A 24915-nucleotide genomic window follows, 5' to 3' on the forward strand; every position below is an offset into this window, starting at 1 on the left:
CCTTTCTACCAAATTCCTTTGAGCCTGGCTATGGACTGCATGCCACGCCATTTCTGATGTGTCCATTCTGGACTGAAGAACTGCTGCTATCACTACTTCCTGGGGAGGGAAGGAGAGGGAGCTGGGACCCAGCCTAGACACCATCTTGGCCACCTGAAAGGAAGGAGGACCCAAGCAACCTGTAGGTCCTGCAAAGCTGGGAAGTCTCCCTGGGTAGGCATTACCCTGGGATAATGCCAAAGGGTACCCTGTGGCACTGGCCTTCAGGGATGACAGAGGCAGGGACACGAATCTTCTTTTGAATTTAGTATTGTGTTTACTGCGGGGGAGCAGGGGAGGAGTTAGGGTGGATCCAAGTTCGTTTTGTTTTTTGAAGGGGAAGCGGGTGGCGGGGGCAACAGCCACAGGGGATAGGAGAAGATATGTGGACTTGGAAGGGATACTGGGGATGGAGGAATTTCCTTTGAGTGTGAAGTGGGGCAGTTAAAGAAGGAGAGGTGTTGGGGGTGTGAAGAAGTTGCAGTTCTTGGGTTTTGGGGTATTCTATGTGGGGAATCCCGTCTATGGTTTGTTTGTTTATTGTAAAGACTCTGAGCTTTTGTGATATGGCAGGATATACATCTAAATAATAATAATTCTTCTTTCTCTCTTTCGCCCGTTTTTTTTCCATGTCTATTTCTTCCATCCCCACCATCAGTCCCTATTATTCCTCTGTTCATTGTTGTCATATTTTTTGCTTGTCCCTTGGTCTTCTGGCTTCTTCCCTTGTTTATTTACTGTAGCATACTGTCAACACAGATCCTTGGGACAGCAAACCTCTGCCCATGTCCCCCAACTGAGGATGAGGTAGTCAGTTCCAGAAACATTCCACCCTTAGTTTCCCACATAAAAGTATTCTTAACAAAATCAAATCTTATTATAAACAGGATGAAGTGGAATTAAACTAAAACAAAAAATGGATTATGAAATCTCTAGATTATACTTCAAGACAGAAGGGGAAAAAAGCATTTTCAACCTAGTCACAGAGAAAAAAAACAAACTAGTTTCTACTTCTTGAAAATGCAATGTTCTCAGTCCCCTTTCTGTTCAGATTCTTTTGAGCCGTTTGCTGTCAAGACACAAGCTACCCCTTTCCATGGTCTGAAAGCTCAGTGTCCTGTCCCCCAATGCAGTGCCCCCCTACATTTGCTCTCTAAATCATTTTTCTACAGATATTCAAAACTTTCTGTATGTTTAGATTACTACTTTTCCTTGGAGATGGACCACTGGGCATACAAGGATTCTTTAATAATGGTTAATAACTGTCATTCAATAGCTTAACCTAGCTTGGAAACTGACTTCACGTGCCATTTTTGTTAACTGAACCCAATTGTGTTCAGAGCTCTTGTTAAAAATCACTCTAAGAAAATTGTCTTCTGCCAACAAATATGAATTATGGGCAGGGCCTCAAACTATCTGTCACTGCTAAAGATTACATCTTTCAGTAACTGGAGAGAACACAGGCAACTTGGTTAGACGTGCTGAGTGGAACGATTTAGGATAGGGGTTCCCAAAGTTTTTAAGCTGCAGCCTGGCAAACCGCAGCCCAGCAGTCACAGCCAACCACGGCCGGAATTTCCGGCCAGCAGACAAGTAAGGATACCCCTGCCCCCGGGGTGGGGCCAAAACCTGTACTGCCATGGGTCCTACAGGAGTCGCAGCCTCTCCGCCCGACTCTTGGGGGCCATGGTTTAGCGGTCTACGGCCACTTCCAGTCTGACAGGCGACCATGCTGTGGACCAGCAGCTGACCCACCACGGCCTGGCTCCGGGCCGCAGCCCAGGGATTGAGTACCCCTGATTTAGGAAAAGTGAAGAGAATACAAGGTAGCCCAGAAAGTCCCCATGGCATATAAGACCAACCAGTGGGTCCACTTCCCTTGTAGAGTAGACCTGTTTGGCAAAAGGACTTATTCCACAAGTGGGAAACCTAGATCTGTTCTTGAAGAGATAATCATCTCTCTCTTGATTTGATGGTTTCATTGTAGAACTACAACCTTAAAAACAAAGGGTTGGGGTTTGGGTTTTTTTGGTGGTGGTTCTTTAAGTGGCATGGATAGTGTTAATAACTACCTCACATTCCTCTGATTACAACAAGATCTGTACTAAGAATTACTTGTTACCCTATGTCAACAACACAGTATTACAAAATTTCCTCTTTTCTGTTCTAACTCACAAGCAACAATTTTCAAAGCATTTCTAGGAAGTTACAGACCTTCCAGATGTGAAAATAGTATTGCAACCTTCCTGCCAGTGGAAAAATAGGACAATACATTTATTTCAAGAACAGGTTAGTTAGAACTATGTTACCATCCCTTATAATAAAAGGACATTGGTAGGATGGCACCTAGGGCAATATAATAAACAATGAAGAGGCTGAAAGGAAGAAATAACTCTTGAAGCCATACAAGGATTCTGCATCTCCTGGCTCAGAAGAGGAGAACCTGTATGAGTTGAATCATTCAGACCTACAGCCAACCCCAAGCTTACTAGAAATCTAACAAGGGATCTATAGAGACAATTTCCAAAGCAGAGATGGTTTTCAGTTTCAATGTACAACTGGAAGGTTAACAAACATTTGAAGGAAGAAACAAAACATATAAGACTACATACTTCATCGTAAATGCTCCCATTGATATCTGCTCCATAGATGGGTGCAACAAAGGTTAAGTTCTTCCAGTATTTACGTTCCAGATCCTCATAGTCTAGGTATCTTGGAGTGCAGTATCTGCAAAAGGAGGATAAAATTACAGACAAAATTTCAGAGGATCTAAATTAATAATGCAATGAGTGAAAGAACAATTTTTAATCTGCATGTCTTCCAATAACTACCTTCATGATATATGATAATCATGCATAATTGATTTTGAGAGAGTAAGGACTTATAGACAAGTATCTCCATTTCAAATATGCCCTTTCACATATTTAGCAGACCTGAATTCTTATTCTACTAGTAATGATTTAGTTTTCATTTGATAGCTAAGTTGTGATAAGTCTTAGCATTTGTTCTTAACTCAAGAGGTGGTAGGAATTTCTGCTGGTTGTTTTCAAGCTTAGTTATCTGTTTCTCTCGTTAAAAGGAGGACCAAGGAAAGTGTAAGAAGTTCACTGAATGCATAGGGAAACCTAACAATGGATGCTGCAGAGAAGGCTGCAATACTGAATGCTTTTTTTTTTTTTTTTTTACTTCAGTCTTCACAAATAAGTTCAGGTATTAGGCAACTAGCACAGTGGGAAAGGAATAGGGAAGCAGCCAGGATCAGAGAGTAGATGATCACCAGCCTAAGGCAAGGAAAGAACAGGTTAGCAATTAGAAAAGTTGACTGTTTTCAAGTCAGCAGGGCCCAATGAAATGAATCCTAGAGTACTCAAGGAATTGGCTGAGGTAACTGTGAGGTTGTTCTCTTGTAGAATTTGTGGAGTTGAGGTATGGTCTTGGATGCCTGCAAAAGGGCAAATATAGTGTCCATCTTTAAGAAAGATGAAGGAAAATCCACAGAATTATGACTAATCCACCTGACCTACGACTATACTTGTATGCACCTAGAGAAAAAAAAAAAGTGATCAGCAACAGCCAACAGATTCATCAAAAGCAAATCATGCTTGGCCAACTTGACTTCCCTTTATGACAAGATAATAGGTTTTGTGAATGGGGAGCAATCAGGGGCTGTGATAAACCTTGACTTTAGCAAGACTTTCAACACTGTCGCTCATGATATTTTCATTAGTAAGCTAAGGAAATACAATCTAGAGAAATACTGTAAAAATACATAACTGGATGGATCATCATGTTCAAAGAGTAGTCATCAATGGCTTGATGTCTAGTTGGGAGAAGATATTAAGTGGGGTTCCCCAGGGGTCTGTCCTGAGTCTGGCACTGTTCAAAAGCTTCATTAATAATTTGGAATAGGTGAGTGCACAATTAACAAATCTGCATATGACACCTAACTGGATGGAGCTGCAGACGCTCTGGAACCTAGGATTAGGATTCAGAATGATCCTAATAAATTGGAAAACCTGTCTGAAATTAAATCAAATGAAATTCAAAATGGACAACTACAAAGGCCTACACTTAGGACAAAACAATAAAAAACACAAATACAAATTTGGGAAATAACTGTCTAGGTTTTAATACTGCAGAAGAAGGACACAGGAGTTGCAGTGGAGCATAAGCTGAACACGAGTCAACAGTATGCTCTTCTTGCAAAACAAACCAATACCATATTGAATTGTATTAATAGGATCTCTGCCTGCATGTAAAGGAAAGTGATTCTTCCACTTTATTCAGCACTGGTGAGGCCTTCCTTGGAATACCACATCTAGTTTGGGTGTCCAGTCTTGCATCCAATTCAGTAAAGAGCAACCAAAATTTCATAGATTTCATAGACATTAAGGATGGAAGGGACCTCAGAAGATCATCGAGTCCAGCCCCCCACCCAAAGGGCAGGAAGTCAGCTGGGGTCATAGGATCCCAGCAAGATAAGCATCCAATTTTCTCTTGAAGGTGTTCAATGTAGGTGCTTGAACCACCTCCGATGGCAGGCTATTCCAGACCTTGTGGGCTCAGACAGTAAAGAAATTCTTCCTTATGTCCAGCCTGAAATGGTCTTGCAGTAGTTTATAACCATTCGACCTCATCATCCCTTGGGGTGCTCTGGTGAACAAACGTTCCCCCAGATACTGGTGGTCACCCCTGATAAACTTATAGGTGGCCATCAGATCACCCCTGAGCTTGCGCTTTTCCAGGCTAAACAGCCCCATAGTTCTCAGCCTGTCGTCGTAAGATATGTTTTCCTGACCTCTAATCATGCGCGTAGCTCTTATCTACACTCTCTCAAGCTTCTCCACATACTTTTTGAATCGTGGGGCCCAAAACTGGATGCAATACTCCAGCTGCAGCCTCACCAAGGCCAAGTACAAGGGGAGAATGACGTCCCAGGATTTGCTTGAGAAGCATCTATGAATGCAAGCCACTATTTTCGTCGCTTTACTAGCCACAGCATCGCATTGCAGGCTCATGTTCATCTTGTGGTCAATGATGACCCCCAAGTCTCTTTCTTCCATAGTGCTAGCCAGTGTAGCACTGCCGAGTCTATAAGGATGCTACAGGTTTTTCCTCCCAAGGTGGAGAACCTTGCATTTTTCAGTGTTAAACACCATCTCAAAATGATTAGAGATCTAAGAAAAATGTTTTACTATAAAAGGCTGGAAAAATTGTTATTATTTAGTCTGGTGAAAAGAAGACTGAGGAAGGACTGCATGACAATCCTTTAATAAATAAAGGATGGTTATACAGAGGACATGACAAGAAATAAAGTTTTAAATTGCAACAAGGAAAAATTAGGCTGCATACTAGGAAGACCTTTCCAACTCTGAAGGTGATTAAAAACTGAAACAGACTACCTATGGATTGTGGAATCTCCCACCTAGGAATTTTTAAGGAGCAGGACAAAACGTATTTTAGTCACTGATCTCCCAGGAGAAACCATGAGTGTACAGATGTTCAAGATTTTTTCCCAGAACAAAAATGGCTGCTCCAGGAAAAAAATAACCTGGGAACAACCAAGGTTAAATAACTCCCAGGACAGCAAATGTCTCTATAACTGAGCATTCTGAGAGAAACCACAGCACAATCCTCCAGCATCCCAGCATGCGTTGCTCTCGCTACCTGCCCCTCTTCCCCCCAGAAAGGAGGGGGGGGGGGGGCAGCAAGTCACAGACTAGACTCTATTGATCCAGCCAAGCAAAACGTGCTCCCTTCACAATCATTATATTGTGCTGCAGGGAGACAAGCTACCCCCAACCAGTCAGGGCCAAAAATCAGGGCTGCTCTATGCAGTGCTGTAATCTGTAGACTGCAGACTGAGGGATCCTACAGAGCATGCTGAAATGTGTGGACAGCGCCCCCCTGGCTGCATAGCATCAGCACTACAAGCTCATGCTCCCTGCTCTTCAGGGGCTTGGGCATCTCCAGCTCAGTTTTTCCTACCAGGAGAACAAACCTCAGACAATTCTCCCAGGTCATTTAAATGTATGTGTGAAGCCAGAGATGGTTCTGTTTGGAGCAAGGGGTTAGACTAAATGACCTCCTGTGGTTCCATTCAATCCTATCTTTCTATGATTTTAAGTTTGATTGTTGTCACCAGAGGCCCTCAGGAAAACCACTCCCATCCTGGCTAGCAGCCCCTACTACATCCCTTCACTACTCTATCATCTATTTCAGTCTGTTACCCTTTCTTACTGGGAGGGTATAAAAGCACAACTATGGAGACAGAGTACGGTCACGTTTCCTTTTTCCATTCCTATGCTATAGGAGCAGGGGGGTTTAGGTTATATGCTATAGGAGGACATTCACAAAGGAAAACACATCCTGTCGATCCTAAGTGGGGGTAAGTCCTCCAATTTATATTAGTTCTTGTAACAGGCAACCCTCACCCTGTTACTGGGAGAGGGTGACAAAGCCAGCAGAGCCCTTAAGGGAAGGGTTTCTGTGGCCCAGACAAAGGCAGCTGGTCAGTCAGAGTCTAATGAACAGTCCCTGTGCTCAGGCCAGTTAGGCCAGACTGGCCAGAAGGGACAGGACTTAGGGGATAAACAGGTTTTCCGTTAGGTTGGAAGGCAGTCTGGCCTTGCAGGTAGCAGGGGAAAGCTCCTAAGCAGGACGGCTGCTAAAAAGGGGCTAACTGGCACTGGAGCTGCCCTAGGAATTACAAGTAAAGGGCCTATAGCTTCTGGGGACATATGACTCAGTGTGGGGATGGTTTTAGTTACAGCCAGTGTGCTTGTATTTTTGTTTAAGCTTATTTACCAGTGGACTTGGAATGACTATAAGGAGTGAATGAGAAGGCCTCAGTGGGGTGTTTAACGGGCATACCACACATATACTGGTGCCCAAGTTGCTCATGAGGTTTTGGAGCCCTGCCGAGGGCCAGGGCTCAAGACCAGGTAAGCAGAAAGCTGATAAGGGCAAAGTCTCCGGGGCCAGGGGCCTAGAACTGAGAGAGGTGAAGTCAAGACCAAAGACCCAGAGCTGAGAGGTGCAAAAACCAGGGCTGGGGTCCAGAGCCCAAGATTGGGGCTGCATTCCATAAGCCAAGGCCCAGTGCAGCAGGCCTAGACTAAGGAACCCAGCTAAAGTAAAGAGGCAGAAGTCAGGAAGGCTAAGACCCCAATAAGGGCATGGAGGCCTAAGGAGGCCCGACTTTTAAGTGACATCTGTAACCAGTAACATCTGCAAGGCATGGGCATGGCTGTAGGGACAGATGGGTGCCATGAACAGCCCTTAAGGTAACAGCTGCCCTGGGGGCAAGAATGGGCCAGCAGAGCCCACTTAACACTTGAGAGACAGGACTGGGATGAGCAGGGTCCGAGACGGACCTGCTGGCCAGAAGATAAACAAACACTTGATCCGGAACCTGACAGTAGCCTTCCTTTTTACACATCAACTAATTATATCAAGGCATGCCAGGAGAGAGAAAAGGAAGGGTAGCCCAGGGAGCCAGAGTGGAGCAGGGGTCCTGTGGCCATCGGGGTCATCACAGCCATCCCTGGGGGCTTGCCCTGCTACAATCGCAAAAGGTCCAAAAGGCAGGAGCAGTTGTTCTGTTAGTTAACAGCCCTGCCCAATGCACTTGGTAAGATTGCTTTCCATTTTCCCTTCCCTTAAATAAAGCTTTCTAAGAGAAATGCGACAGTTCTGGCAGTCAGAAGCCCCCCTCTTGTAACAAAGTAATCCTTCTCCTCCTACAATGAGAGGAGGACATTTAAGAGAAATGGACCTTCTTCCTTTGTTTCTCCCATCTAGATGTGCCCCTAACCTCCTGCAGAATAAGCAAGCTCATTATCAAGAAGACTGCTGAAAAACAGTTTTTAACCCAGAAATCCTCTTTCTGGACACTCTACTGCTACATATGGGCTATTAAGGAAAGGAAAGTAAATCAAATCCCACAAGTGTAACAATCCTGGAGAAGAAGGTTTAAAACCAGTAGTACAAGATTCTTCTGTGCTGTACCTGGAAGAAAAAAATTAAAAACATGCAGGAACCAGGAGGTCATGAAGCTCACATACTCTCCCTAGAGCAGGACAAAAAGAGAACCTCCTAATGAACTGACTTTCTATTAGAAAATAGGAGCTGGAACACAGCTATCTATGAGTAGCTTGACCAGAGACTAGCTTGCCTTTTAAATGCAGTGCATCAGTCCCTTTAGGCCAGAGGACATCCATGCTCATGGTACACTTACATGGATAGCAAAGGACTGTTCTACTGAGCAGTGCCCAGACAAGGGAACTATGCTCTACATAAACCTCTCAAAATGAGTACATTTTCTTTAAAGGAAGGCTGGGAATTTCTGCTATAAGTCTGTGCAAGAAGAACAAGATTAATATTAATAGTCCCTATTAATATTAATAGTCCTTATTAATATGGTCTAAGCTTCATAAAGTCTTAAAATACTTAAGATAGAAGAGCACTGAGAAGGCAATCCATTGCTAATATTTGACTAAGAAACCTGCTAAATGCTCAGTTTTCTAAAATAAAAAGTACCATGCTGAATCAGACTAATAATCCAGTCCATCTAAGACAGCATCCTGTTTCCAACAGTGGAAGAAGCGGGTGCTATACAGGGAGAGCACCAAACCAGATCTCTCTAGAGCAGGGGTAGGCAACGTTTTTTGGCCGGAGTGCCGAAAAAAACCCACAATATCTACCTTGGAAGGTGCTGAAGTACTAGCATGCTAGAAAAACAAAATGTGGGCAGGGGCTACATGGCAGGATGCCCTGCTTGTGCCCTTGCCCCCCACCCAAACCCATGCCCCTCAGCCCTGCTGCCCCTTACCCCTCACCCAAAGCCTCTGCCCCCAGCCCTGCTGCCCCTCGCCCCCACACAAAGCCCCTGTCTCCCGGTCCTGCTCATGCCCCTTGCCCCCCACCCAAAGCACCTGCCCCCCAACCCTGCTGCCCCTTCCCCCCAACCAAAGATCCTGCCCCCCAGCCCTGTTCATATGCCCCTTCCCGCCACCCAAAGTCCCTACCCCCAGCCCTGCTCGTGCCCCTACCCCCCACCCAAAGCCCTGCACCCCAGTCCTGCTGCACCTTCCCCCCAGCCCAGACTCCATGGCTATCAGCAGCTACCCAGAACCTAGGCTGGCTGCAGCCAGGAGGCTGCAAACAGCTGCTGCCTCCCCCGCCCCATCCCCAGCCCTAGCTGCCTCCCACACCCAGCCCCAGCCCCAGGCTCCAGAGAGGCAGCAGATACCGGCGATGCTCTCCACTGTGCTGCCCTTGCCACCATTTCTGCAGAGCAGCGTGTGGAACTGGGCATGGCAGGGCACAGCGGGGGGCGCAAAGAACTGCCTGCCACTCCAAGCTCCCCACTGCCCTGGCCACACTTCCCCTGCAGACAGGGGCAGCAGCAAGGGGAACAACCCTGTGTGCTAGCCACACTGCTCCCATACACACAGGGGAAGTGTGACCCGGCAGCACGGAGCTTGCAGCAGCAGGCAGCTTCCCTGTGTGGCCGCTCTGTGAACTGTCACTCTGGGTCACACATGCTGCGCTCCCAGCCCTGCTGCCCTCCCCTGGGCCCTCCAGTGTGCAGCCTGTGCAACCCAGAGCGGCAGCGCACAGAGGAGCCGCGCAGAGAAGCTGCCTGCTTCAAGCAGCCTGGGCTTCGTGGCTATCAGCAGCTACCCAGAACCTGAGCCAGCTGCAGCCGGGAGGCTGCAAACAGCTGCTGCCTCCCCACCCCGGCCCCAGCTGTCTCCCAGCCCTGGGCTCTGGGAAGGCAGCAGACGCTGGCACTGCACCCGTTGGGGCCGGGCTGGGGAGGCAACAGCTGTTTGTAGCTCTGGGGTACCTGCTGCCAGCTATGGTGCGGGCTGCTTGTAGCAGGACTTGCAGCCTCCCAGCAACTTGCCAGCTGGCAGCAGCTACCCAGAGCTGGGGCCAGCGGCAGCCAGCTGCTGCCGCCCCGGCCCCGGCCCCAATCCGTGCTGAGGAAAAATGAGAAGCAGGGATGGCTTTTAGTATGCAAGCTTAAGGATAAAAATTGCCTGGTGTCTAAAAAGGTTTAGAAAGGTTATAGTGAAGGAAGCAGTTATATGTTAATTCTACACAGAATAGCAAATATACATACTTGTCACTGTTGGCTAGTTGCCGGAACTCCTTCACAGTCATTGGCTTTTTCTGAATGTTGTACTGAGTGAAAAGCCCTGATTGACCAGTGACCATCTGTTGAATTGGAGCTGGAATCAGCAAATCATCAATGTCGTCATAATGTTTTCGTGGCTTCCACTCCTTTGGTGGGATCACCTGAAAATTCAGAAAAGCAACATGATGACATTAGCTGTTAAAATGTTCATCAGATTTTTTTTTTAAAAAGCTACAAGAATCAAGTCACTTAATGAAGTCTAGTACAGATAAAGTAATACATCTGACTGAAAGCCTTAAATCTTGTCTACAAACGTGCATCACAGAACTCAAAGATGACATTTACTCACCTTTTTAAAACCTAACCTAAAGTGACAGGAAATCTGTCGACTTCCCCTGCCCATGCTGCTACTTGAGGTATTCAGTATGTCTTGGAAAATCTGGTCTATACAGTTTTAGATCCAATTCAACTGTTCTTTTTAGAACATGAAGGGTAAGAGCAGACTGTTACTGAAAGTTACACTGGTACAACTCCAATAGGGGATACAACCATAACAGGGTGCCCTATACCCATACAGATTATTCCCATGAATGTATACAATATTAGTGCACCCACTATTTAACTATCAGTTTCTAGCCAATACACTTAAAACAGCATAAGAAGTGTGCATAGACAAATGTATAAGTAATTGGGATTTAACTTTCATTTCAGGCTCCCTAGAATCAGCCCACCTCGTTACCAATTTGTAAAATGACTCAAATGTGCACTATACTATTAAATTAAGAGCCACCAGAAATTCCACAGAAACCTAACCTCCCTCAAACAGACTCAGATAGAATCAGATTGATTTATTGTATTGATTGACTTTGAAAGGTGTAGACGTTGAAGAATTGAAAAGTTTTCCTTTTTCAATTCTTTACTCTAAAAAGGCATTTTTAAAACACAGCAAGTGTTGTTTATCTACAATGCTGGTTTGGATTAAGTTAAGCAATGCACTGGAACATGGCAATGCTTAGTGTATCATCATTAATGATGTTAACTCATGTCTGTAGGATGAGATTATTAGTTAATCCTTCTTCTCTCTGATATCTGAAAGTTCACAGAAAACAAACACTGTAGGATAAAAATATATCCAGCAGCTATTAGATTTTTGTCTGCCTCAAAAATGTCTTACTGAAAGCACTAAGATTTTTAAAATATATTGAGATTTGGAGATCATCCATTGCCTCCAGATACCAACACGGAGGTCAAATTATAAGCAAAATCTAATTGACCATGTCTCTCTGAGATTAGGATTTTTCCACTGTTTTCAATAGAAACCACACAAACCTAGAACATAGGTGAAACAGATTACAGAACCAAAATAACCATTTCCTCCTAAAACGCATTTGATGTTTCCAGTTGAAATATAAAAAAGCAGTTTAACGCTGAAGCTCTTACCTGGTTGAAATGCCCTTCTTTCCCACCCACCCATCTCACATGAACTTTGATGGGACCTTTAGCCATGTTTGGCCTTAAGAAATGGGCCAATATTTTTCGTTCTTAAAGAAACACATATGTTCAATTGTCTTGTCTTATTTCTATTAATGCTTCACACACAAGCCTTAAAATTATATGCACATATAAGAAATGAAATGCCTCTTTGAAAGCAGAGAAGCCATGCATTCAAAATATATGCATAAAAATCAAATATGTGCGTAGATATTTCCATGTTTATTGTTATTAAATATGAACTCGTAGGTTTGGTTCCACAATGTGAATATTAAATACCAACATTTGCATTCTTTTGCTTAATTCAAGGTCATTGCATTTTATTTTTCTCAATGTCCACCATGAAATATTGTAAGTGAATAGCATCCAAAATATCCTCTCTCAATGGTGCAAAAATACTATTATTTATATTACAGTAATGCTCAGAAGCACCAGAAAAGATTTACCTTCTTATACTAGGCACTGTTCTAATAGTGTGAAACAGTAAAAAAGGGTCACACCCACAAAAATGTACATTCTAAATAGACATGATGAAGTCTGGGGCCGTGAACACTGATAGAAATATGACTTGCCCAGTGATGAACACCAGGTCAATGGCAGAACTGAGTATTGAATACAAGGCTATTGACACTAAGGAAAGTGCCCTTTCCACCGACTCAGCATCCCAGCACACATTTTGACAAACAACAGTAGAAACAGATGTTACCTGACATCTCATTTGTGCCACCATATAAATTCTGGCAGCACAAATGCTGAGCAAAACAGATGTCAATAACCTTTGTTTTACCATATAAAAGGGAAATTGGTGGCACAACAAAAGGTGGTAATAAGCTCTGCCACTTTATTGCGAAAGACATCTGTTACCTCTCTGGTGCTTTCCCTACTCAACCAGACTCATGACCCAGGTCTGGCTGAGCAGGGAAAGTGCTTTCCTGCTCAGCCGGACCCCTGGGTCTGGCTGGGCAGAGGGAAAATCCCACTCTCCCCCATCCACCCAGACCCAGAACACAGATCTGACAAAGCAGGGAAAGCAGGAAGAGTACATTGCCCCTGCACACTGTCCTGCACCATCAAGGGTGGTTCAAGGAGCAAAGTGAGTTTTGCCCAGTGAAGTAGATCACCTGTGCCACAAGACATAGCAGCACAGCTGATCCAATTCATTCGGCAACATCTATTTCTAGCCTAACATTTTTCACATCAGGAGTACCAATTTCACAGCATGGAGACAGTTTAAGTCTATTATAAATTCTGATATATGTAGTTTGAAGTTGTACACATTTAGGCATAAAAACTGAACAAGCACCAGATACTGCAACTTTCAGGCTTTATTCTTTTCTCCACATTTACTGTATGCTCTCATGAAGCACTTGCTGAAAGTAGGGCTTATTTCCGTTAACATAATCATGCAATACAGTTCCTAGTACTGGAAAGCAACTGTAACATCTGTTTTGTCACGTGTGAGAGACAGTAAAATTAAATACGAATATCTTAACAGCTTACATTCATAACAGTCTGACACACACTGAAGTTTACATCATCACAAAACACTAAATTAGAGTTAAGTACATTTTAGTACACGATTGTTTGGCAATTAAGCTATTTTCCTCTGGAGCTGGGGAGGTTGTTCTTCCATATCTTAGTAAAATAAGATATGTGTACCTTGCAGACAGTTTGACGATGCAAATGAAAGACTCTTATAATAAATGACTGCCTAGTACTTGGTTCTTTCAGGTAGAGTGGCATTTTGATTGTGTGCTCATCAGCAGGGATCCTGGTATTCTCAGATTTAAAAAAATCCTCAATTTCTGGGTTAAAAAGAGTAACCCAAAATCCACATTTTTCTACATCCATCCATCCATGACATTTCATTTTAATTATGGAAAAATATGGATTTTGAGTTACTTTTTTAAACCAAAAATTGGAGATTTTTTTTTTAATCAGAGAAAATCAAGATCCTTGCTCATCAGTCACTCAACAGCCTGTGGCCTGTGTTCCTCCCATGTTCTGCTAATCAAGTTACAGCTAGATTCATAATGCACCATCTTTTGCATCTATTTTTTTTTGTCTTGTGGTCATAACAGGTGGATGCATTTCAATTTTCAGTTAAATAAATAGCTGTCCACTACGATACTATATAATGAACAAGGATTTGTGCGTCCATCAAAAATAACTTACTTTCAAGTGCGTAATTTTGCTTGAGGAAAAGAGGGATCTTGACAGTCCCCCAGTTGCCCTTCTGAGATGTCATGAATTTCAAAAGTTTGCTAAGTTTTAGCCTGGATATGTCTACTTCCTTTTTGCCTGTTACCTCTTCTACCACTGCTGGGCCTGTAGACACCAATGTCTGCACACATTAAGAATCCTATACTAGGCTTTCTGTAGAAGTGTTTCTTCATTCAGCTTTTTTTTTTTTTAAATAAACTTTAACAACTGCTACTGCAAAGTCAGCTTTTCTATTTGACTAGCTAGTGGCAAGGCAATTTCAGGCAACTAAATTCCATCCCAAGGTGAAATGCACACTCACTGCAAGTAAACTGAAGTCTGCTGAACAGAAATAACATAATTTGGAATAATGTTTTCTGAAATGCTTAATTGGCTTGTCTATGACAATGCCAGCAACAGTGTCCACCAGTCTGTCTAGTTCCCAGATCTCTAAATAGTAACCTACAATTATGAGGTGGTTAATGTTATTTTAGTGAAAGGGTTCATGTCTACTTTGCTCCAAAACCTGCTGGGAATTGCACGTGTTTTCATTCATTCTTTTAGTTCCCCCATCACACTGGCATCACATTGTACAATTGCCTCTTTCTTCACATGGTAGTATTGCAGGAAAAGACAGCAGGTCACTAGCTCCTCCACATACAAGATGGCTGCTTCATGATGAAAATTTTATCTTTATTAATTAGTCACATTAGCAGTTCACAAATACCCAAGGATCTTGTAAGAAAATGTCAGACATACAAATCCTTATAGTCTTAGAACTACTGTAATATATTTAAGTGTGGGCATCTGTTTTCATTTTTTTTAAACCTTTTCAGGATCAGCTTATAGCCTCTGGAAAGTCAGCAAGTTTCCCACACGCAGAAGTGATATAGGGCTGTGCAAAATTTCGCCAGCTGTTTCGTTTTGATGCTGTTTCAACTCGTTTCGAACTCGAAACAGCAAAATCTAAACGAAACAGAGGGCTTGAAAACAGCCTCACAACAAAACGAGGCCAGTCGAAACGTTTGCGGCCCCGTGGAACTGAGCCTGGTGGGGGGTAGCAGAGCGCAGTGCCGGGGCTGAGCTCTGCATCCCTCCACTGGCTCAGCTCCCAGGGAGGCAGCAGCAGTAGCCTCTTGCCCACACCCCCAGGAGGGCTACGGAGCTCTCTCTGCCGGACTCCTCCCCGGGGTGCCGGCCCCAATCTGCCTGTGATCAGAGGAGGCTGCTCCTCCTCTAGTTTCATGCTTATTATAGCCTGGCTGAAACAGTGTAGAAATTTTGAAGCTGTTTTGATGAAACAAAATGGAACGGTGCCTTTGAAACTAAACTAAACTTGAAACGAAACACTGTTGTTCCATCGAAACATCAAAGCACAAGTCAAAGCGAAACGGTGCTGTTACGCACAGCCCTAACGTGCTGCCACCTGAAGTTTTGTTTATTTTATTTAATTTTAAATTTTCTTCCCTGTTCTTTCTAGCAGATGGTCTAGCAGGTGAAGGTGACTAAGCTCAGGATATAACCACAGCATCTGCCATTCAGTCTCTATGGCTGTACACCCCAATGTCACAAGTGTGATCCCAGATCTTGTGATTCCTGCTTCCTTCCTATTAGCTATAGCGATATTCATTCCCTGCAGCTTTACTCCCAAATGATATTCTCTATCTATATCTGATACCTCATCACAGCAGTTGAGGCAAACAAGAAACAACAAAACGAAGATAACTCAACCTCAACCTCTCCCCCTCACCTTAATCATCATCTGTATATCCCAGAGACTGTTAAAGCTAGTGTAAAACATAAGGACTAAAGAATATATCTAAACCCCTAAAATCTATTTAAAATTATTCAAGACTGTTACTAATTATAATGCTGTTACATTTGGTAACAAAAATATACATTTGTGTATGTTCAAAATATGACAAATATTTTTTAAATTGCGTTCTGTGGGCCAAAGTTTTGGGCTAAAATATAACATGTAAGAAGACATGGTCATTGAGTGTTGCTTACTCACAAGTGACACTGACCGCATGCTATATATTATGTTATTTATGCAGTCTCTGCCTTTCAGTAAAGGAATGAATATTCAGAGTAAATGTGCTTAACATTGGTATAATTGACAATTATACCACTGGTCAGTTACCACAGAGAAAACCAGGGTTATCCCAAAGTTTCCTTAGGATCCTCCATTAAACAGTTCATTTGGCAGATTGTCAGTATAAGAAGAGAACTTGGAATTGTTAAGAAATAAATACATGGTAAAAAGCAAGCTTGCTCTCACCCTCTCCTCTTGCTTCTGGAATAACCCTTGTATGCTGCTTTGGGGAATTTCAGTACAGATGAAACAGGTAATATTGAGTTTTTGCATCTTAAAATGAAAAAATGGTAACATTCAGAAACACACAGATGGCTGTTTTCTCACAGCCAACAGTTTGCTCTGAGTTGCTGTTGTCTTTGTAACAACACATCCTGAAGTTGAAACTAAAACCACAGACATCCTCCATAATCCCCAGTCTACAAATACAAAGCACTCTGGTCTCAGAGGTCTTCATTCTGTTAATTGTCTTTGTTTGCGACTAGCTCACCAGTTCCAGATCTCATTAGCTTTCTTCTGTTATACACCCCTCCAGCAACACCACAACTGTACTCTCAGCAGCCCCCCTGTGTGCAACAGCCTCTCTCCTGAGAACCTCAGAACTAAGCTATTCTAATGGCTGTTACCAAATACATAGTCCTGCTACAAGTCATAGTACAGGCAACCCTCGCTTAATGCTGTTTCGCTTAGTGCTATTTCACTATACAGGCAGTCCTCAGACTTACGACAAAATTGGTTCCTGAAAACAGCATCTTAAGTCAAAATGTTGTAACTCGGAACTGATTTTCCCATAGAAAACAATGTTATAAATGGGGGGTTGGTTCCTGAACCAAATCTGAAACCCTATTTTCACCAAAAAAATAACCCAGAATTTTAAACTCAATCAATTATAGATGAGTAATATAGCTACATTAATATATTTATGTTGTAAATAGCAATCACATTGATTTGGAAGGACTTCTTTGAGGTGACTTTGCTGGACTTTTTGAAGGGCTCTTGGTTGGACTTTTTGAAGGGGTCTTGGCCGGAGTCTTCTCAGGAGTCTTGGCTGCAGGTTTTTCTGGAGCCTCGTCTGGTTTCTTAAAGAAAGTGTCCAAGGAAATTTGGATAGATGTTCTCCAAGGAGATGGGCGACACAGATAACTTGTTTGCTGGAGTTGTGTTGCATCGGATCAAGCCAAAATCAAAAAGTCAAAACTGACGTCAAAGTTGAAATGGTGTCAATTTATAAACGTTGTAAGTGCAAAATGTTGTAACTCGAAATGTTGCAAGTCAAGGACGGTCTACAATGCTTATTTTTAACTGATACCCAATTTCACTTAGCACTCAATGAGTTTTGTTATAAATCTCGCTGTCACCATCTTGGGTCATTAAAAACACTTGCGATCACCATCTTGGATCATCAGATACTTTTTCCACTTAACACTCAGTTTTTCAGGAACCAATTAAGAGTGCTAAGCGGGGGTTGCCTGTACTAAACCAAATGTCACAGTGAACTGTGTGTTTAACTGACTACATCATGAAAAAAGGCTCATGTTTGAAGCACAACAAAAGAGTGTGCTTCTCAACTCCTAAGTTTTAGCAGGTGACTTGTGCTTTCAATTACTGGTATTCAGATATCAGAATAGGGTTTAAAAGAACATAGGGTATTGCAAAAACAGGAGCATATTTTATTTAAGGAGTTTGACCTTTCAAACTCAACCTCACTGCATGCCCAGGGAGGCGACAGGATGAGGCATCTCTGTACTGGATGCCCTTTCTAGGCAGCCCAGGCATTGGCAGCTCTGGCCCCAGCCCCTCACTACTGGTGGGGACCTGCGCACAGCCCCAACCCACCTCATGCCTGCTGCAGACTCATCTGCTCACGTGGAACAGCTGCATCAGCAGCAGTGCTGGTGGGGCAGAAGCATGCTTGGTGTGGGGGAAAAGCAGCCACCCTCCCCCTCAACACTGCCCAGCACTTCCTGCAGCAGCCACATGGATCCTGCGCTGAGCTGCTCTGTGCTGCCTCTGGGCTGTCCCATAGGGCAGCATAGAGGAGCCACAGGGCAGCCCAGCATGGGCTCTGTGTGACTGCTGCGGGAAGCACTGGGCAGCGCTGAACAGGAGGGGCCGCTTTTCCCTCACATAGAGCACACTTCTGCCCTGCCAGTGCCGTTGCTGCTGCAGCTGTTCAGCGTGACCAGGTGAGTCTGCAGCAGGCATGGGGCAGGGCAGGGCTGCACACAGGTCCCCACCAGTAGCACAGGGCTGGACCAGAGCTGCCAATGCCTGAGCTATCTAGAAAGGCAGTCCAATGCAGAACCACCTCAGCCCCACTGAGTGCCTAGGGGGTGAGCAGGACACACCACTGTGGGACAATGCCTGGGCCAGGCAGGACGGAGGGACCCTCTGCGAGCCAGACAAAGCCCCTCCACAGGCCGAATTCGGCCCACGGGCCTTATTTTGCCCACCCCTACTCCATACCCTAAGATCATGAAGATCTAAAAAGGCCATGGATGCTAAAAATACAGTGAACAAATCACCAAATTCCTCATCACTCAATGACAGACCAAAAGTTACTACTCAGAAGGAGACCAAGTAGTTAATAATTCCTATTCTCCCACCATCATAGGGCTCTAGCCTCAAAGTTGCTAAGCACCCTGGCCTTGATCCAACCAAATGCTTAAGCATACGTTTAATTTTAAATACACCAAAACAGGCCTGTTAGAGTAGAAGTAAGCCCCCCTTTAAGATCAGGCTTCCCACTGGTTCAACCCCTGACAACAAATAATATGATAAGCAGGGAATGTTGCAGGGACTGTATGAAAGATATTCCTTACCAACAACTGAAGTTGTTTGAGATACGATGACAATGTGTACATTTTCAGCATGTATGTATGTCCTCCACAGGCCTGAAACTGGCCATTTTTAGCTCCATGCCAAGGAGGATAAAGGGCAAACCATGCTTTCTGCCCTTCACTGTCCTCTCAAATATAGAGTCCTAAAATGTACATTACTCCAAAAGAAAAGGTGGAAGGAAGACAGGAGGTGGATGTGTTTATGTACAATGCATCTTGAACAATTCCAGTTACTGGTAAGGTATCCAGGTTGTAGCTGTATTGGTCTAGAGGCAAAACGAATCAAAACTTATGGCAGAGATGATACAGTAAAGTCCCTGTTATCCAGCAAGGGTGAGGAATGGTGGGGTGCCAAGTATCTAAAAATGCTGGTTACCTGAGGCCAGCAGTTTTCAGCTGGACATGGAGGAAGGGGGGAAGGACAGAGGAGTTGGGGTGGCAGCAGCAGCCTCAAGTGGAGTGGCTGTAGCGCAGGGTGGTAGCAGCAGCCTCTAACCAGAAATTCCAGTTAGAGTGTTCCAGTTACTCAAATGCCAGATAACAGAGATTTTGCTGTAACTTTTATTAAACCAACTAGATATTTGCAAAAATAAAAAAAAAAAATCTTTATCTGCAAGTTTTTAGGCGCCCTTCATCAGGCATAGGAGACTGCAAAGATTGTAAAAGTTCTCCTAGGTAGAAATGAAAATTCATATTTCATTTCTGGTAAGTAAATTTTGTCTCTCTCCTTACTGTGGGCAACTCCAAATCAGTGTCTGAATGTCCTGATGTAGGTTTTGGAGTTTATAGGAAAAGAGCCACTAAAAGGACTGCTATACCAAATTGCTCTATCTACTCCTGGGATCGCCACCTCACCAATCTTAAAAAGGCTTTCACCCAGCAAGGACACTCCTCCAGAGAGGTAGATCGCACGTTTGAAAGAGCCACCTGGATACCACGTGAAGAACTGCTGCAGTACAGAAGAAAAACACCCACAAATCGCACACCGCTGGTTATGACCTATCACCCATCCCTTGAACCTGTACGGAAAATCCTCAAAAAATTGCAACCCATATTAGAAAGAGACCCTATTCTTAAAAAGATCTTCCCAGAGCCACCCATCCTAGCCTTCAGACAAGCACCAAACCTCGCCAACCTCATCACCCCAGAACACACCAAAAGGATCTAGACTGTGCCAGGACAAGAAATGCAAAACCTGCCAACACATCTCCACCACCCCCACTATTACTACACCCCACAACAGAGCCATCAGCATCCCAGGATCTTACAGCTGCACCTCCAGAAATGTAATATACCTCATCCAATGCACCAAATGCCCTGATGGAAGATATGTAGGAGAGACCAAACAACAACTGCACACCAGAATGAATGCACACCGGAAATCCATCAAAGACAGAAACACTCAATTGCCAGTGGGGGCACAGTTCTCACAGGAGGGCCACTCTCTCTCCAATCTCTCAGTCCTGATCCTCAAGGGAAACTTACACAACACATCCCAGAGACGAGCCTACGAGTTCCATTTCATCAACCTGCTGGATACTAGAGATCAGGGACTAAACATAGACATTGGATTTTTGATACATTACAATCTGCCTGGCAACTGACTCCCCAGCCCAGCCCAGCCCCTGGCTTGTTTACTTTTCATTCCATCCAGGAAGAGCACACACCAACTGCTGAAGCTTCCTTAGCCTGACGAAGGATTTTTGAACCCGAAAGCTTGCTTAATAACTATTCTCCAACCATTTGGGTTGGTCTAATAAAAGATACCAAATTCACCCAAGGAACCTTGTCCTTAGACCAACACGGCTACAACCCAAACCCCTCCATCTACTCCAGTAACTCCTGCAATATCCTTATAATGGAGGAAAGACTAGAGCTCCAGGTAGCAGCCCTGAAGGTATCTGTTATGGAGACATAACATAGGGAAGCTACAGAGGTTGCTTGTACTCTGGTAGAAGTTCCGATCACAGGAAGTAGTACCATTTTGGCCATCCTGTAACACAGCTCGACACAACCCACTTTCCTATTTGACAGTCTTCCTGAGTAAACTGTTGAGACTTCTGACCTCATAACTAAAGAGAGATAAATAGGCAGAGACTCTGAAAGGCTTACCCCTTGGCAAGTAGAAGAACAAAGTTATTTCCACATCAAGTATGTTCAATTATGTCTCAACACTGAAGAAGTAGGGTTTTGGGAAAAGTACCAGAAAAGTGTTTTGCTGACTAATGGATATCAGGAATACCTTGGTCAGGAGCCTGGGATGCATCCTAAAGAATACTCTATCTGGACAGAAGACAGCACAAAGAGGACCATAAGGACTTGGATCAGACTTGCTATCCTTGCTGAAGCAATAGCCATCAGAAAAAAACTGTTTCATAAAGAGTATGTAGGATATGGAACACATCGCTGTAGATTTGGGGTCAACTCAGAGATGAAAGATCTGTTATCAGAGGAAGGGCATAATTACTCCTTTGAGGAATATAAAGCCTGCTGAGTGAGAAATGTGATTGTTCTGGAAGATGATGGATAACAGCTAGGTGAACTTTGACTAACCTGATGGATATATTTACAGGTTTAAGATCTGATACTCTACCATATTCAGATTAAAAGGAAATATAAAATAGCTCTGGAATCCTTTAGCATGTGAAAAGCCTCATCTGTTTTGATCCTGAAAAGTTCCTTTCCCTCTAAGGGGAACTTGCATGGTATTTTCAATTTATGTTGGAAATCCAGAACCCTGCAGCAAAAAAAAAAATCAGCCACAGTCATCAAACAGGAAGCAGCATCCACCTCTGCCAGAATAACTCGTAGGGACAATTTAGCCACACAACATGACTTCTTTGGATTCCTCTGGTGAAGAGTCCAGTATACTAGTAATGAATTCATACATATAGAATGTCATATTGGGCCAAAAGGACTTTATAACTAGCTATCCGTAGCTGGAATCCAGCCAACAAGACATATGGCCAAAGAGATCCCTGCATTTGGCCTTGCTTTTTTCTTTAGGAGTAGAGAGTAGCTACATGGCCTTCTATTTGTGGCAAGTACCCTTGGAAGTACGGTACAATTTGGGGGAAAAGTACACAGCCCAGCAAGGGAGGACCTTCGTGCATTTAATCTACCCTCCTCTTAGTTGCAAAGCAAGAGGAGGAGTCTTCTAGACCAATGTCTCATTAATAAAAAAACAGCTTTTTTAGTGAAGCCAGTGTGCTGATATGCATCAACCAGTTTACAAGTAGGCTCACTTCCTTCCTCTGATCTGAAGGGCCTGACTCGCATCAGATGCTGAAAACCAACAAAATAATCCACATAGCAAGACCACAGAGGGATGAGGACCTCACCTGGTGCAGAGAACAACAGTGAACTAGAACTTTGAAAGGCATCTATTCCTGAATCTGTATCCAAGCAGCTTCTCAACCTGAGGAGAATTACTATGTGTAAAATGATTTAGCAACGGTTTTGACTGCTTTAGACAGTCTACCTACTGATATCTGCAGACTTTCAGGTTTGGTAAATTTCTGCTTTCAGGAGCTGTCAATAATGGAAGTCAGAATGGAAGCCACCAGGCTAATTCTCCAAAGTGGAAAATCCAAGGAATACCTATGGAACATATCCCAGGCTTCCTATGAAGCACACGGAGCCAAACAATGCTGAAATATCAGTGCCCTACAAGCTTTGGTGGTTACCAAACAGGGACATGCAGTTTTGGCTTCTATGTGCTTCCACAGGAACATTATGACTAGGGACAAAAGTTGCACATAAACCAGTTTAAGTGATCAGAAATCAGTTTCAATCTGTAACAGAACAGAAGTTCTGTACAAATAACCTGCTTTCAAAATGGCCAAAAATAGTTTAAGATAAACCTTGATGAATGTACTATGAGACTTAACTGATTTAGGTCAAACTGATTTATGGAGCTTCTGTCCCAGATCCCCTCCTGACTCAAGTTAACTCAGTCCCCCAGCATCCCAGGATGCTTTGCAGCACTGGGCTGTGCTGTCTGCTCCACAGGAACAAGGCTGGCCCCACGCCCCAGTTGGACCCAAGCAGAGGCTTTACTGCCTCAGCTCTGTGACATCAACACAGTGAGATGGGGGCAGGGGAAAAAACCCCAGCCCCCATTAGCCCAGGTCTGAACAGCACACAGTGGGGGGAAAGCACCCTCTGTGGGGCTTATCACCCCCCCACTGCACCCTCGAGCTGGGCTGAAATCACTTTAGCCCCATAACCCAGTCAGCTGCCATTACCTCCAAGTTGCTGTTGGGGCAGGGGAATGCACCCACCCAGCCCAGCAGCGGTCCCCCAGCTGCGGCTTGAAAAGCACAGGGGAAAGCCCCTTCTCCCCAGGGCTTTTTGTCCCCCTGCAGCCTAGAGAGCTGGCTGGGATCCCTTAGCCCTTCCCCTTCACCAGCTGCCCCTGCCTCTGAAGGGTGGAAGGGAGAATACCCTCTCTGCACCAAGGGCAGGGCTCCAGGACCCTGTTGGGAGTGGGGAATGCCCACTGAAGCTCAGGGATCCAGCCAGTCCCCAGCTGGAAGGGCTGTTCCCTGCCAGCCAGCCCCACCCCCCCCCCCACACACACACACACACCTGTGGGGACAGGGTCAAGCCTGAACCATACTAAGGGGTGGGAAGGGGAAATCCCCTCTCTGCACCAGAGGCTGGGCTGGGAGATTGGCCGGTGCCTGGATGGAGGGACTGTTCCCCTACCACATGTAGGAGTGGGGCCAAGCCATGTGGTACCATACCGAGGGGTGGGAAGGGGGAACCCCAGCTCTTCACTGGGGCTGAAGGGACCCTGCCAGGAGTGGGGAACACCCACTGAGGCACAGGGATCCAGCCAGCCTGGGGCTGAAAGGACTGTTCCCCCCTGGGGGGCCAGCAGGGGTTGGGGGCATGTGCTAGGCAGCAAATCAAGAACGAGTCCTGCTAGGCTGCATTCAGGTGCCCTTGGCAATGGCTGGTAGGCATGATCTAGCATCCCCGGTTTTTGGTCTGGGTTACTGCAGCGGTCTGGCGGCCTTTCCAGTTTCAAAAGTGAATGTCAGTTGACTTCATTAATCAGTTCAATCTATGCAGTTTAGAGAAACCTGCAAAGATTGAATCGATTCAGCCTTGAGCTTTTTGCCTGTCTGTACTTAGCCCATTGGACCAGGCTCTCTCAGAATGTAACAAGTATGGCAAGAGGCAAAGCATGACCCCTTCTGGATCTCCAAAACAGGGAGAGGTTCTCCCTTGAGAACCAGCCTTAGAGCTGCAGCCTATCAAAGGATCTAGTAGAGCAAAGAACATGGGTGGTCTTACTTTCTAAGCTGATGCTGGAGGACATGTGGCAGAAAACTGTTTTTACATTCAAGATTAGATGTGGATTCTATAGATTTGCCCAGGAAAGCCTGGCCTCACTTTTTCTGGCTCTAGATGTAAATTAACTGCATAGACCATCCCCTGAAACATGGGACTCTTGAATAAAACATGCAATTGGACAGTCCATTGGAGGCATGCATATATCTGGAGGCAGCAGAAGCGGCGGCGGAGCCATGTGCTGCTCGGGACTGACCAGTGCAGGCAGGGGAAAATGCAGCTGAGCCCCTGCTGCTCTGGCCGGGCTCGTCCCGTCCCGTCCCATCCCGAGCGGCACACAGCTCCACCGCCGCTTCTGCTGGCCGGTGCAGACCCGGCCAGGCTCCTCCCATCCCCAACAGCTCATGGGACACCAGCTTCAGTCGCATGCTGCTCCAGATGGAATGGACCCAGCCGGGTCAGCACCAACCAGGAAAAGCAGCATGCAGCTGAAGCTGGCTTCCCACATGCTACTGGGAATGGGAGGAGCCCACCCGGGTCGGCACCTGCCAGCAGAAGCGGCGGCGGAGCCATATGCTGCTCGGGACGGGACGAGCCCGCCCGCAGCAGCAGGGGCTCAGCTGCATTTTCCCCCTGCCTGCGCACATCAGTTCCGAGCGGCACATGGCTCCGCCGCCGCTTCTGCTGGCCAGTGTCAACCCGGCCAGGCTCCTCCAGTCCCCAGCAGCACATGGGAAGCCAGCTTCAGCTGCGTGCTGCTCCGGATGGGACAGACCTGCCTGGGTCAGCATAGGCCAGCT

The 24915-nt window shown here is 45.0% G+C and overlaps 1 protein-coding gene across 5 annotated transcripts in view; it reads right to left on the reverse strand.

The window, feature by feature from the left end:
• Positions 1-24915, reverse strand: part of KDM4C (lysine demethylase 4C) — a 490147-nt gene that overhangs the window by 428308 nt on the left and 36924 nt on the right. For all 5 annotated transcript variants that reach the window (XM_006272325.4, XM_019478152.2, XM_059724744.1 and 2 more), the window contains exons 4-5: positions 10172-10347; positions 2652-2766 (exon numbers count right to left, since the gene is read on the reverse strand). In XM_006272325.4, coding sequence (XP_006272387.1) covers positions 2652-2766; positions 10172-10347 — 291 coding nt within the window. The remainder of the gene's footprint in view (positions 1-2651; positions 2767-10171; positions 10348-24915) is intronic.

Source organism: Alligator mississippiensis, chromosome 3 (assembly GCF_030867095.1).
Source record: "Alligator mississippiensis isolate rAllMis1 chromosome 3, rAllMis1, whole genome shotgun sequence".
Classification (NCBI taxonomy): Eukaryota; Metazoa; Chordata; order Crocodylia; family Alligatoridae; genus Alligator; species Alligator mississippiensis.